The sequence below is a fragment of the Neltuma alba genome, unplaced genomic scaffold, assembly GCF_004799145.2.
Source record: "Neltuma alba isolate B1F8T4 unplaced genomic scaffold, ASM479914v2 tig00011267_pilon, whole genome shotgun sequence".
NCBI classification, from domain to species: domain Eukaryota; kingdom Viridiplantae; phylum Streptophyta; class Magnoliopsida; order Fabales; family Fabaceae; genus Neltuma; species Neltuma alba.
Window position 1 is genome coordinate 63,568 of NW_021635978.1, and position 15,625 is coordinate 79,192.

General features: G+C 36.8%; 2 protein-coding genes across 2 annotated transcripts; one reads left to right on the forward strand and one right to left on the reverse strand.

Moving 5' to 3' along the window:
• The first annotated feature begins 3,026 nt into the window (after positions 1-3,026).
• On the forward strand, positions 3,027-4,800 carry LOC114763237 (uncharacterized). Its single transcript, XM_028952860.1, has 2 exons — positions 3,027-3,915; positions 4,253-4,800. The coding sequence occupies exons 1-2, from the start codon at positions 3,027-3,029 to the stop codon at positions 4,450-4,452; spliced, it is 1,089 nt and encodes a 362-aa protein (XP_028808693.1). The 3' UTR covers positions 4,453-4,800.
• A 246-nt stretch (positions 4,801-5,046) lies between these two features.
• LOC114763205 (uncharacterized) lies at positions 5,047-12,724 on the reverse strand. The gene is made up of 8 exons (XM_028952817.1): positions 12,249-12,724; positions 11,164-11,541; positions 10,826-11,085; positions 9,615-9,756; positions 9,084-9,455; positions 8,824-8,955; positions 7,773-7,901; positions 5,047-7,659 (listed from the first exon to the last, which is right to left on the reverse strand). The coding sequence occupies exons 1-8, from the start codon at positions 12,369-12,371 to the stop codon at positions 5,371-5,373; spliced, it is 3,825 nt and encodes a 1,274-aa protein (XP_028808650.1). The 5' UTR covers positions 12,372-12,724; the 3' UTR covers positions 5,047-5,370.
• Between the last annotated feature and the right edge of the window lie 2,901 nt (positions 12,725-15,625).

A 15,625-nucleotide genomic window follows, 5' to 3' on the forward strand; every position in this document is an offset into this window, starting at 1 on the left:
ATTTATAATAAATAAGTGTTGTTATTCTTAAAATATCCTTGCTAATTAAATATATTGGCTAAAACTATCATTATTAGAAGGATTATCTTGGAAAAAAATGCATAAATATAAGAGACAAAATAGATTGGGTCTTATAATTAAGACCAAATAAAAAGTCAAATTAGGTCTTATAATAAGGACCGGAGGAGTATTATTTACTAATTTTTTTAAACCGTCTTCCCTTTTCTTTCAAATCTCCTCTGATAATAAAGCAATGGCCCAAAAGCGGGGAAGATCTTCGATAGGCCGGAACTGGCACATTTGCCCCTGTGACGTGTGGCTGTATGAGGCAAAGAAGAATGAATTTTAACCGAGCTATTGGCTCTACAAAGGTTTTAATATTTTGAGCTATTGAGTGCTTTTGAGTTTTCAAATATTTCTAACTTGATTTATCTCTTTCTCTCATACAATTTTTTAGATCTGGGATTTCAAAAATCTAGATTGTTAGCTCTAAGAAATTGATACATTTTTACACATTTTCCTCCTCTTTTACTTGTTTTTGGGATTAAAATTGTGATAAAATAGATCTACACAATGGAAAGTGTGCATAAGCGAGCTCATTCTAATCCTGCGAAAATTCCTGAGATAAGTGTGATTATTTTAACTTGTTCAAAACTTGCACATTTCTCTTTTGAGGAGTGTAACATTCCAGTCCTCACTGGGATTAAGTGTTAATACTAACTTTAAGAAGGACATATAATGGAGTTATAGGCCGAGAAGAATGAGATAAGGGTGGAATGAAAAGAAATTAAACTACCAACTATTTACAATTTAATAATTTATTATAGATCATTGAATAAATCATAGAGATTTGTATTATTAAGATGAATAAGATATTACAATACGTGTTAGTCATCCTTCTTTATTGTACGGATAACAAACCTCAACCTCACTGTCACCGTCGTGCAGACATGCTTGATGTTGCCTAATTTTCCACACATCCCTTTCCTCTATGTATATATCAAACCACTTGAAGGCTCCTTTCCATTGAAAGCCACAAAAGAATTGAGTTGAACCAAAGAATGTGTCGCTGAATTCAAACTCATAGCGTTGTAAGTGATGAAGAAGATGCTCCCCGAGGTCGTCATCTTTGGACTTGCAGTGGACAGTCAAGTCCAGGTTATGATCTAACATGTTGGTCATGCTCCCTCGCCTTTTGGCATCAACCAAGTTTGATGCCAATAGTATGAAGAGCACAACAATGGATTTCAGAATTTTGGCCATCCTATGTTCTGAGGACTAGCTTCGCTTTTACCCATCGATCCCAGATCTCACTTATATAGGATTGGTATGAGTATTTAATGCCATTAATAATTAAACGTTATGATTTCTTGTGATCTCTTCAAGCTGAGGTAAGAATTTTGCTGGTTTTTGCGAGTTAGGGACGTATACTACTTCTTTTCTTTCTGTTTTTCTCTGCTTCCCATCTTAATCATTGAGATTGCAGATTGAAGAACCCAGATTCTGTTATAGTTAAAATTCACTAGTTTAATTTTCTTTATTTACTTTTTAAAAAAATTAACATTTTGTTCCTAATTTTATAAAGTATGAAATATGGACTGTTTAAATTATAATTCTATGGTTAAGACGGGGAGTGGAGGGAAATAGAGGGGGAGGGATGAGATATAACACTCGTACTAATGAAATCACAAACCTGAAAATTTGGTAGTTTGTGATGAAAAAAATGGAAAGCCATTTGGAAGAAATTAATGAGTCCGGATTAAATTCTGCCCCCCAGTTATTTTTTTTTTGGCTTCAGCTCTCCAGTTGAATTGTGATCACGATAAAATACTGCATAGGAATTAAAAACATGGCAACAACTTGTTACAATCAAAGAGGGATAAGATTGAAAAAGAAAATAACTACTACAATTTTGCTCCATGTTTACTGTTTAGGGCCACGCAGCGACTCCATGATCAGGAACGGATGGGGCATATGAAAACGTCATACGTTTTGTTTTAGTTATTTATCTTAACAAAATAAATTTTTTGGTCCATGTGGTTTTAACTTATTTATAATTCAATCTCTATATTTTGACTTGATGCAACTTAGTCTTTTTAATTTTGACTTAGTTGTAATTCAGTGTCTGAATTTTGACTTGTCACAACCCAATCCCTATTGCTTTAACTATTTTATAATTTAGTCCTTACCTTTATTAGATATATAATTTTATTTTTTTAAAACACACAACTAAATTATAAAATAATTAAAACTATAAAGATTGAGTTATAACTAACCAAAATTTAAGGATTGAGATATAACTGAATTAAAACTATAAGTATTGAGTTGTACCAAATCAAACATTAAGTTATAAACAAGTTAAATGCATAAAGATTAAAAGATTAGTTTTTACTTTTTTTTTTCCAACCAAATCTCCTCTGATAGCCCAAAAGAGGTGAAAATCTTCGATAGGTCTCCGTGTGATGCGTGGCCATATGGGGCAAATAAGAATGAATTTAAACAAGTTAAAATTAACATTGTGAAATGAAAAATAAACATATCCCCGTACCCCGTGTGTGCAACTTTTTTCTCATGTTAATTTTTTTAGTAATTCAACTATTAACTCATTTATAGCTTAATTTTTTAACTATAATTTGATATAACTTATTTTCTAAACTTTTTACTCGTTAATAACTCAATCCTTAAACTTTTCATATTTAATAATTTAATGTTTATTATATATAATTCATTTTTAAATATAAAATAATTATTCTATATGACAAAACAAAATACTCTGACACTATTAAAAGTTGCAAACATTTCATCTTGTGTGCGTTTCAAAAAAAAAAAACAGTGGCCCATTTGGGTCAAATTTAATATTATGTCTCATGATTCTTTTTCATATTTGAATTGTACGGTTTTTTAGGTGAAAAGGTTTGGAGTGTTGAATTATCAAAATTTGCAGACTAATATAAATTCAGATATTGACACATCAGAGTAAAATAATTGACATGGTATATATTTTTAGTGGTCAGAATACGAATGACATGGTACGCACAGAGTACCTAAGAATTCCCCCAGGTCTAAACTTTCCCCAAATCAATTTAATTTTAATATACAAATTCCGCGGCCTGCTGCGACCGTTCTCTCTATTGCATCAGTCTGCAGCTGCAATTGCCGAATTCTCCTATCCGCTCACGGAATATCCCTCTCCTTCCTGCACTAGCTCCATCTTCCGGAGCCCCAGCTTCAACAGGTTTTCGATCTCTTTCTCTTCACTGTTCAGGCTATCCTACTTTGTCTGTTTTGTTTCCTCAATGAGTTCTGTTTCTTTGGGTTCCTTCCACCTTATTTCTTCTCCTATATTCAAGTCCCACCCTCGCCTTCAGATAAAATGTCAACATACTCACCATCTGAGTTGCTATGGTCTCAACACGTCTTCTACTTCCCTTACCTCTTCGTTCAGTAAGCCGATTTTGCTTCGCGCCACTGGCTCAAATTTTGATGCTTCAATTTCTTTCCCTGAGGGAGCCGTGTCTGTTATTAACTTTGAAGAACTAGTGGAGAAGGATTGGTCAGTACTTGATTCTGATAAGTCCACTCCCGAGGAAGAATTCAGTCGTAATATTGACCGCATTATCTCTGCTGGAAAGATTGAAGAAACTTCAAGGGTTTTGGTTTCAGTTAGTTCCGAAGATTTTGTGGATCGCTTGGTTGATTCATCCCCATGCAAGTTTCTGCTTGTTGTCCATGATTCACTTTTGATGTTAGCTGGTATTAAAGAGAAATATGACCTGGTTAAGTGTTGGCAAGGAGAAATTATATATGTTCCAGAGAAATGGGCTCCGTTAGATGCTGTGTTTCTTTATTTCTTACCTGCTCTGCCCTTCAAACTTGACGAGATTCTGGGTTCTCTTGCTAAAAAATGTTCACCAGGTTAGTTATCTATCGCTGTTGTTTGTGTAAGCTGTTCCTCTTCATTTTTTTTTTTATCTCTACCCTTTTGTTGCAAATTTTACGGTAGCAATTAGTGAAACAAATGCAGCTTCATTTATAATTTTGTGAACTTGCTCCACCATTGTATTTCATCATCTCTTCACGCATCCTGTGTCTTAAATCTGAGATAAATATGTGATTTTCTTTTTTTTTTTTGGGGGGGGGGGTGTGTTGGTGCACCGCGTTTATGTTTGTTTATTGTTTTGGGAGATCGTTTTTGTTATTTTATCTCAATTTGCTGTCAAAATGGTTCAGTGACATGGGACTTCTTCTTTAGGTGGAAGGGTGGTTATCAGTCATCCTCAAGGGAGAGATGTACTAAAAAAACAACGGCAAGAGCACCCAGAAGTAGTAGTCTCTGACCTGCCTGATAAAACAACTTTACAGAGAGTTGCCGTTGCTCATTCGTATAATGTGATTGAATTCGTGGATGAACCTGGCCTCTATTTGGCTGTTTTGAGCAGGTCGGCAGCTTAAAAAGTAAAGTGGATATTTACTTCAAAAGTTTATTACAGGTTCATTTTGCAACATGTCACTTAACCTTGATTGGACCTGTCGTGGTTTTTGGCTTTTATCGTTACCGTGTATATCGAATGGAAACTTGTTACGAAGGATTCAATTTTCGTGTTTGTATGTCAGGCTTTATCTTAAAAATCTATCTAGTTCTAGTGCACCAGGAAGTTTATATCTGGCCTTACTTTTGTTGGGGAGTGACGCTTCCCACGACCTCGATTTTTGTCATAAAAACTGACACTTGGGCAGGGTTTCTGCCTTGGATTTTTGCTTGTGTCTTGCACTTGATCTGGATTTTTTCCGACCAAAAAAGTGTATGAGGTTATTAACTTGATTAATATTTGTTCCTAGTTGTGACTTTGATGATGGTACAACGTTGGTCGAACATCTGCTATTCCTTGCATGTTAAGTTCTGTTGGTTAGAATTAGTTTTGTCTTATAGAATGTTAGTCTCTTTATCGTTCAAATTCGAGCTTGTATGAATTTCGAAGGTCATTGACAAAGTAAGTAGTTCTTACATTAGTTTTTAGCCAGGCCCTAGTCAAGCAAATGGACCACTTTAATCCAGGAAAAACCCTTTAGTATCATTCGGTTTTGATTCCAGCATGACAGAAGGTAAAAAATTGCCATGAACAAACGCTTCGTTCGAGCTTAAAAACGGCTGACCTCACACAAACCCAGGGGGAAAAAACCCTTCAAAATACCGGCACTCTCAGTCTTTTCTACATCAACGGAATAACAAGGGGAGAAACTCATCAGACTAAAGTAAAATTGGAAACTGTGGAAGGACTCTTGATTGCTCTCCAAATTACCAGGTAGTCAAACCTCCATTACCATATATGAAGACATTGACTAAACATAACGGCCATCTCATGCCTCATTTTAGAAAATCGAAAACCTTAAGCTATTGCTTGCCGCAAACAAGTTGTATTCCTCCATGTTGGTAGTCTCCTTATTGCAAGAATGATCGTTCTGGACATCATCGGCCAAAGTTTTGGAGCAGAAATTCCCTACAGCTTCACAATTGGAAGACACTGAAGTTAATTCACTACCTGCTGAAAGAGCTACGGGCCCACCAAAATGAAACAAAGAAAAACCACTGTCATTCCCTGTTGAATTGACTGAGTTATCATGTCGAACTTCCCCATTCAACGCTGGCTTTTCAGAGCTCGCTCTGGCTGAAACAACCCTCTCTTCTGTAGATCCTATTCCATCAACATGCCGGATTGAAGTTGGCTTAGAAATTTGAGTTCGTTCCTCTAGTTTTAAGCCTTTGGCATTAGCGACTGGCTGATAAACCGGAATCGTAGCATGGTTGAATAGGGGCATTTGTTGCTGCAGGGCACCATACTGCAAGCAGAAGCGCGGGTCCTCATTTATGCCATACCCAAGAGGGCCGTCATACGGATAGTGATTTTGGTGTGGAAAGGGAATCAACTCATTTGTGGAGGCCGTTGGCCATGATGCAGGATTTTGATGGTAAAAACCGATTGTCGAAGGAGCTTGGAAGACAGGAAATTGCATGTTGTGGTTAGGGGGAAGCATGCTTTGAGGCTGAGAACACAAGTTCGTGGTAAAAAAATCATTGTCCAAATTATGGGATATCTTTGTCACAGGGTCGCATAATCCATCACTTCCTGCTCCATCCAAGGATTGGCCAAACGGTAGCCTGCTAGCCAAACCCTCACCATATGAATTCTGGTTCTTCCCCGCTCCAACTTTAAAACAATCTGACAAGCCATTTTCAACGTGTGCTGAACTTCCTCTTCCTTCAGATTGTTGGCTAGCATCCTCTGAATCAGATGTGGTTGAAGATTCTGTATTTTCACGGTTTGAAGAGCTTGTGTTACTGTCTCCCTCACTTAGGCATGACGAGCAGTTGTCAGAATTAGAAGTGCTGCCTTGACAGGGATCAGATGAACCATTCAAGACAGAGGCCCTCCTTGGACCTAATCCGGGTTCCTCAGAAGCAACTTCCGTGGAACTGCACAAACACTCTGCTTCTTGAACAAGATCCTGACAGCCTTGATCCATGCCACCTGGTCCCTTCAAATTGCCATCCCCATGATCAACTTTGCCTGAACTACCGGCTTCGTCAGTAGGTGATCTGATCATATCATCAAACCGACCTCTTTGAACATTAAAAGTAACAGAGCTCAACGTAACGTCTGAGTCTGAATTGCTACGAGGATACTTCTTTGATTCCATAGGCTCCCAAACTTTCTTTGATTGAAGCAAATCCCTGCTGGCATTGTTAGCTGAGATGATTCTGCTTCTTGGTCTTCCAAAATTATCATGCATAAGGTCTACTTGGTTATACTTGCTACCATGATAAGACTGCTTAGACAGATCCATTACAGATTCAGATCTACTCGTAGGCTTTTTCTCCTGGCTAACTCTACTCACTGGAGAACGTTGGTCAACCCTTATCCTATATTCGCTGTTCATATTACAACTGCAAGAATGGAAGTCACATTTGTCAGTCATGTGGTTGTTGGGACAACGGAGCTTCTCATTATACTTAGGACCACCATGTCGACCATTGAAATTTGAAGCATTTAGTCTTGACTTCCTATTTGATCCATTGAATCCCTTAGATGAAACCGTAAAAGCATCAACATAATGTCTTGTCTCGGACCTACCGACCTTTGCACCACTCTCTGAAATTACTGCATAACGTCGTCTGTCGGACCACTTCATTGGCATATCCAGTTGAAAATCTTTCCTATATCTTAATCTCCGACGAGAAACCCTTGATTGCTCAACTGTGAAAGTTCCAGTATCATTTTTTGTATTGATGATTTCTCCATCACATTCATTATAAGAGTGATCTTGCAATGTCACAGTATTACATTCGCCATATATTTCTTCCTCTTGGATGTTAGTAGATTCATCACTCAATATATTAGCACCACCTGTTTCAATAGCTGAATCCCTGCAGTTACGAGGACTAGTTTCCTCCATATCAGCGATTGCAGAGAATTCTTCCCTTGAAAATTCAGCTGAGTCAAAAGCATTATTAGATTCAGAACACTTTTTTCCTTTATCTTTCTCCTTTCCTTTCAGTCTTTCCTTTCTCCTAAGTTTTTTCTCCCTTTCCTTAGTCCTTCTCCTCTCCTTGCGTTCTTCTTCTTCACGTTTTTCCTTTTCTTCTTCTTCAAGAAGTTTCATCTGCATGAAAAATCAGTTGGGTAAGATTTAGGATTTTAGAATCAGAAATTTTATCCCAAAATCGAAGAACTCTGCTTTTCTTTTTGGCCCCTTTTTTTTTTTTGAAATAATACCTGCTTTTCTAATGTAATAATTTCTTTGCATGCTACATTAACACGTTCCTCTAGAAGTTTTAGTGCAAGACAAACAAAGATGCTGTGTGCATTTTGGCGAGCTGTTCCTTCTCTGAAAGCTTTTTCAACCTGATAAAAAGTAACACGGTCAGCAGTTCACAACACAGAAAAGTTAAGGATAGCAACAGAATTCAAATTTTACTTAACATACTTTTGCTGAGCATATCAATAAATAATTGGAGCATGCTTCAGATTTTGAAGCCTATATCCGATAATCCATGTGATACAAAACAGAGAGACAAGAAGAAGCCAAGGGTGGATAAAATTGGCCCATGGGCATATCTCTCACTGTCATAACAAATAAAATTCGAGGAATGTTCTCCTGTATGGAGCATCTCCCATCAAATGGATGCAAAAGGGTTAGGGGACATCCGCATGTGAGAGACCAATCTTGGCATCGCAAACTACGTTGATTTAGTCCCTCCCCTCCCCCCCCCCCCCCAAAAAAAAAAAAAGCATCAACAAACACTATGACCGCCTCTCCAACTTTTACCTCTTTTGTCTGTATAATTATCAGGTTTTGCAAAAGACTGTAATCGATCGGATTAAAATTTGGAACGGAATAACATGGCTGATACTCTGAACCTGGAAAATTAGGATGAAATGACATGCACTTCTTTTGTCTCTATTTTACTTAAGCCAGCGAATCTGACTAATCAGGAAAACAGATGGTCAGCTCTAAGCTTTTCCCTCATTAAGAGGGGAAAGAACAAGTGTGAAACAAGTTTAACAGTCCTAATGCGATCCAAAAGCAAAAGTTGTTTGGCATTACCCTACATTATAAATTCCATCGATTATACCCAATTGACATCCCTTCCATACGGCACCAATTACTTTGTTTTGCAACTTTGCATGCATACCATATCAACCATTTCAAATTATGATGCAAAGACCTCCAAAGAAATATAAATATGCCCAGAAGGGGGAAGGGGAACATCATAATAAACTTCCTTTTTCTTTTTAAAAAACAAAAAGTAAAATTTTAACATGCCTGTTCTTTAAAAATGACAGTAGCAGCATCTAAAAGAAATTCTCGAGCAAGTTCTGGGCTCTTTGCATGCTTCTGGGGACGGGAGCATTCTCCATCAAGCTCCTTTCCATCCTTGTCTATCGAATCATCATCCTATAAGCATACATTACATAATAAATGAAACCTTTTCAATACTAAGTTCCCCGAAAGATTTGAAAATAAACACACAAGCGGGAATTATGGACAACAGAAATGAAATTTATTTCCTAATTTGAACTTACCTCTTCTTCCTCTGCCTCTTCAGCATGCTCAAAGAATCTTCTGATGCTTTCCCCTTTCATGATTGCAACATATCCTTCTCCTACTATTAGCCTGCAGTGTACACATCGTTGACCCTTCAATGCATAAGCTTTGACAGAAAGTTCAGTACATCGTCCACCTTGCTTCCAAGCTCGGAGAGTGATGAAGCATGCACTCAGACCACAAAGATCTAGGCCATTGACTTGAACGCATCGATTCATCCCAACATTTTCAAACTCCAAAATATCGGATTTTCCTTCACTTGTCCCAACAGCCCACTCAAAGTGATGATATGATCCCAATGTATCAGCAAACGTCTGTCGCCAATCAGCTTGAATTGAGTCATCAGATACCTGGTAACACAAACAGATAAATTATGTGCTTAAAACAACATCTGCTCTATATGCATAGGCAGATTAGTTACAGATCTCATCATTACAACAATACCGTACACTATTCCGTTGGAATCTCAATCAAAACAATTTTACAGCATAGAAATATGGAAGCAAGACCTCATACTGAAAGGCCGTGTCAGCAGCACAAAACCAATTAGTGCATCGAGGTTCTCTACGTGCGCGCTTCAGTTCTTTAAGTTCCTTGAATTCTCGAATAACATTTCTCCTACAATCTCTGCAAAATCTCTTGCTATCAAACCTGAAATAGACCCCCAAAAAAAAATGCTTCTCAGAAAAAAAAAAAACAGAAAGATAGAATAAAAGCTCCTTCAAAAACAAAAGCTTAACAAGCACAAATACATCAGCATGGTCAAGAAAGACCTCCGCGGATACAATGAAGCTGCAGTAAATTAAATTTCCGTCAACGATGACAACATAAACTAGTTCGCTATTGAATCAAGCAACAGATTTTGCATTTGCTTCAAACTCTTTCCCCGTTCCCTTGTCTTTCTAAACTTTTTCCAATGTTTTTAAAATTATAAATGACACAGAATCCCCAATTCTGTTGTTTTTCACAGCTCCCCAGCAAGATCACCATACCCTTATAAAAAGTGCATGCGCATTACATGAACAACCCAATTGTTTAAACACTTGACCAAGAGATGACAATTATCATTTGAGTGGAGAGTGCATTTGGGTTCAATCATAAAAAACGGCCTATCAGACGATTTATCCTTTGTATAATTGCTTGACAACTCCTCAACAAAGTGATCCTTTCTTGTCCGATTACCCATGTCTCAAATCCTTGGATATCCCAATTTGACCAGCCCCATCCCATGAAATGAAGAATGTTTTATAACAATCCGAATCATTCTGCTTTTCCAGTTAATGACATACTCATAATTTTAGCATGAGCGACAGGTCTGCAACTGAATTGGGGACCACTTTTCATCATACAGTATTAAAACTACCCTAAGCAAGAATTGAGATAAAACCTTCAAAATCAGATGGCCTCTGGCAAGGCATGCAATTTAATAGATCCAACCCTTGGCTGCTCCCTGGCTTAGTGAGCTCCAGGATCACACATAAGCAGACAGAAAATAGGCATATTTAGCAGAGAACTGAAGACACATAACATCACTGACAGACATAATGTCCTCAACGCAGATATTCCAATAAATCCTTCAGACGCATTTCCAGATTCTCTTTCTCTACGTATCAGTTTCAACAGCGTACTGTTTCTAGGTATGCATCAGAATTCCAGTGCTAGCAATTGGTCACTTATCTATAGTTAATGTAACGCAAGAAGTGTACAAATAGATAGACACCTGTACATAAGCCTCTCAATAAAATCTTCTTCTTTCATCCTCAAAAGAGATTGTCTGGTCTCATCTCCCAATGCTGACCAAAAATCCACAAGTGTATCACATGAAAGTCTGGCAGTGTGCAATGCGCATGTTTCCCTTGCCCCATGCCCTCTGCCATAACTCACTATTCCTTGGCTTATCCAACCCCGACCTCCTCCACCACATGCATCAGGATAGAGCAGTTCTCTTTCCCGCTCCCTTGCACGTGCCCCGTCAAAGACCTGGTAGGAACAAAGTTCAAATAATAATCAAGAAAAAACGATTGAATAAGAAGCCACTAAAAAGTGTTCTAAACTTACAATTTGAAGTCCTTTCAGAGATTTAGAGTACAAGTAGCATTCCATAAGTGTCAGTGAATTATCTCGTGTTGTGGTCAAACCTCCCCAAGGGTGGACGGATGGGTCTTGAATTTCATCTGATGAGAACCCATTCGTCATGCTTGATCCACCACTACCATTATTCTGGCTTCTCAAACCTCCAGATCTTTTGCAATTAAAGTGAGCAAAAGCTCCATCATGCTGTAAAGATTTCCCATACATAACAATCTGCAAAAAACGTTCAAGAAGTAACCCATTGCACCTTGAGCAGTACATGTTTTTACGAGCTTGCTCAAAGAGGGTTTGCTTGTCTATCCTCAAGAGTTCCTGCCTAGCTCGTGGTGACAACTCACTCCAGAACTGCATAATGTAGAGCATCCCACGAGAGATGAGTAAAGCACATTACAGATAGCAATTTTGTCTAGAAAACAAGGTAACATGTTCCCAAGACAGATCAAATTTCTAGGACCTAGTAACAGCTCCATGGAATTTTTCCTCCCTCTTCCCCTTTTATCTGACGCGCATTACACAGTCTTAAAAATAAGTCACACTGATTTGGCTAGTGAATAAAGCGTTTTGCTATAGGTTTTATTGTTTATATATATTGATGTATTAATATTTATATCTCATATATATTAATTTTTTTGCCCACAAGCACTGAAGGCCGGCTTCAAAGGTATCAGGAATCTTAACCTTGAGCAGCATACTGTGTAAAATGGTATATATTTATCAATGGGCAATTGAATGACGTAAATTTTGGTAACACCTGACAAACATTTTTGGTGCCATTTACCAGTCACGGATGTGGAGACACGAAAGAACAAACTGAACGCCGGCCATCAGCCACCGAGAACTGAATTAAAAACAAAAATTGCATCCCACAATTATGCTTCTAAAGGGGTCCTAAGCAATCAACGAATTGTTTGAACAGCAAAGATCCAGTACCAATCCAGGCAATCCAAAAATGTTTACACGCTAATGAACACACAACAGTGATCTAGTGGGATTCTGATTGACAAGAAAATCAGGTAACCAGGAGAGATGAGATAAAACATTGAATCCAGTACCTTCTGGAGCTGATTGTAGTTAACATCATCCCGATTCTTGGACCAAAATCCATTGGCAGAAAGCTTGTACGTCGCCGATGACCCGTTACTGAATTGTTCATTCTTTTGCGTTACTCCGGGCATTTTTAAACTCCGAAAGGTTCATTCATAGCGTCCATTCTTTGACTACAAAATTCCGTCGAATACAGAAACCGAATAGGATATAACTATAATAGATAATGGGAAATTTATATGAATCCGATACCCGACTATATAAGTATAATACAATAAAATGAAATTAACAATAATTCATCGATCGACCAAGCGCTGGGATCAAAATGGATCAGTGTGGACGCGAATACGATCGGACAAACAAGAGGGGAGGTGAAGGAGTGAGAATTGGGAAAGATTAGAACGAAAACGGCGGGGACGACAGAGTGTTTAATTGACGAAGATGAGATTTGGTGCAGTGTGTGTATATATTATTTGTAGGGGGAAGAAAGAGAGACAGCCAGGAGATTGGCAATGGCAGCTCATGGACACGCGGTTAAAGGGTGCCCGCCGGCCCGCCCGGGTACTGTTACATTTCACCTGTGTATTACCAAAAAAATAATAATTCTCGGTGCTAAATATCAACCTATTGTATAATATAAATTACGTTATAAAATAGGTTTTATATTTAAAAATAGACGGTGTATTTAATTAGTAAGACTCAACGATTAATGGGGCTGATATGAATATCCATATTAATAATTAACGAACAGAAAACTTGGGACAAACAAGTTCTAAATGGAAACTAAAATGAATCCGGTGAAAATGAATATCTCGTAAATAAATTTTTTTAGATTTAACTCAATTAAACTGTTAAAGAATTTTGTGTGCTCTTACCAGCAGAGCTAAGTAATTAAAAATTGGATATAATCTTTAAATATTAGTGGTGTCACTGTCAACCCTACTGTTTTCGAATATTATTTCATTATTTGAAATTTGAAATACAATAAAATATAATTAGCGATTTGTGGAGAACGCTAGGATCAAGCTTTTAGGAAATTTCAGGTCAAAAAATAAAGTTTAGAAAAATTTAATGCTACTTTAGATTTAATACTAATAAATATATGCAATTTGGTTGTCAACTTGTCATCTTAGATTTAGGGTAAAAGGATGAAAAATAAAATAAAATCAGTTGGGGTATTGGTAACTTGGGAGTAATGTTTATTATTGGAAATTTTTACTTCTTAACATACTATAGCCTATAAGATAGAAGGAACTTTGCTTGGGAAACAAAATGATGAATTATTTATAAGGAGACATCATTTTGCATGACTGGGCTCCTTTTATGAAAATGAAAAGAATGCGGGTTTTTTTTAAATAATCGTTATTCCCTGACAAACACTTATTGTTAATAATATCATTAATACTTTAAAATTCACTTATGTTAATTTAATTAAGCATATAAGGTCAAGTGCCTAAGGCATGACCCAAGAAAAAAAAAATTAAAATTGAGAGAAGTGAAAGTTAATAATCACCCGACGAATTTAATATTTAAAAAATTTTCTGTATGTGATATAAAATGTTTCATCTCTCAATGTTTTTTATGCATATTTATCAAATTCCCTGCACGTAATTATGAAACGAGGTGAATCATTTGTTTCATGGGATCACTGGTGAAAAATTATTCGTGATATGGACATTTCATCAATGGTCATTACGCATTTTTATTTTTATTTTCTTTTTATGCGCTGGCTTTAATCCCAGAAGATAATTTTAGAAATTCAGGGTTTTATCTATAAATAATTTGTGCCCTTGGTCCTTGAACATGATTTTTCCTTTAAGAGACGGACAACGGTACAGGGAGATATGAGGTCATTGTGAAGAGCCTGTGAAGCCAGGATGCAGAAATAGTGACGACATGATGGCCGGAGCCATATTTTTTTCCTCAGAGCTGTGAAAAATCGGGTTAAATTTATTAAGTTAAATTATATGATCCATTAATTTGATACGCTACGTTTATCTATCATAAAAATTGAAAAAAAAAAAAAACGCACGGATTTTATGTTTTTTTTTTTCAACTCATCAATTAAACTTATATCACAATAATAATGTATCTAATTGGAGCACTATGCTGAGCCATGGAATATGACAAATTAAATGATGATTATTTTTTGTGGACTAAACATATCAATCAATAGATCAAAATAGTAAAACGTATAAATTTATAATAAATTTATTTCATATAAAGACAAATCATCACTTCACTATTTCGTCATTGAAAATCACCACCCATGAACGCGACAATTTCAACTTTTAAATATTTGCATTCTTCTGATTAACCGCGAACTATCTGTGACAAAGATGTTAGAAGTTGACGTTAAAGTTGTAACTTTTACAATCACATAGCGACACAATAAATCAGCTTTTAAAAATTTGTATTCTTTTACTCGATTACGAGTGATTTGTAACAGAGATGTTAGGCGCTGAAGTTGACGTCGTAGTTTTTATAATTACATGCCAACGTAACCGTAATAAACCGGCCTTCTTCTTCTTCTTCTTCTTCCGTTTCATCGCTTCCGTAAACAACCATTCGGAAGTGGGAATCATGCCTACTCCTAAAAGTTTAGCTTTGTTATCTGACATGTTTTCCAGCTCAAAATATCACAGTTTTATCTCAAAAAATATTCAAGAATTCATCAAAGCAAACGGTTGATTTAGAGCTTCATGGGTTTCAAAAGACATGAACGTGCACCCACGTGCCTATGATACGTGAGATCAGAGTTAGATACCTGGAGTAAAATAGTCCTGATGCGGGTTGTCAGCTTTGAACTTGAACATTAAATCTTGTCTTTATCATTCAAAAAAAGAAGTCCTGACGGAGATCAATTAAAAAAATAGAAAGAATGATGGGAAAAAGAAGTTTTTATTTGCGCTTCTGAATTCTGATATTTAATGCATTTAAATTTAAATTATTGATGTGAAAATATTTTAAACAATAGCACATTAGACAAAAATCTAAGATATTTTTTCTTCCCGTCCTGACAGCCAAGATAAAGCAGCGGGAGCATGAACCAGAAAGTTAAGCTCGAACAAGCTAAACGGATACGAAATTTTTTCGTTTCATACACTCTCAAATGTCTCTTAGTCTTTTCGCTCTCCCTCTGTCTTTTTCTTTTTCTTTTTGTTTTTTTCCTTGGGGTTTTGCTTGCCTAAAAAATCTCACAGACCGGAGTTATGATTCTCGGTCATGCATGCGAACAACAAATGAAGTTTCCAGTTGAAGTGGATGTCAAAGGGACAGAACCATGATACAATCTGGAGCAATGGAACTTTGCTTAAAACTGAGGTTATTAAGTTATAGATTGCACAAAATTTGATTAAATACACTGATACTTCCGATGAGAACA

What these genes read in the sequence shown, in the direction of transcription:
- LOC114763237 (XM_028952860.1), top strand. Translation starts at nt 3,027, where the DNA reads ATGGTACGCACAGAGTACCTAAGAATTCCCCCAGGTCTAAACTTTCCC. An exon ending in TGCTAAAAAATGTTCACCAG is followed by an intron (nt 3,916 to 4,252) that starts GTTAGTTATCTA and finishes CTTCTTCTTTAG; the next exon opens with GTGGAAGGGTGGTTATCAGT.
- LOC114763205 (XM_028952817.1), bottom strand. Translation starts at nt 12,371, where the DNA reads ATGCCCGGAGTAACGCAAAAGAATGAACAATTCAGTAACGGGTCATCG. An exon ending in ACTACAATCAGCTCCAGAAG is followed by an intron (nt 11,542 to 12,248) that starts GTACTGGATTCA and finishes TACATTATGCAG; the next exon opens with TTCTGGAGTGAGTTGTCACC. An exon ending in ATTGAGAGGCTTATGTACAG is followed by an intron (nt 9,757 to 10,825) that starts GTGTCTATCTAT and finishes GGTCTATTTCAG; the next exon opens with GTTTGATAGCAAGAGATTTT.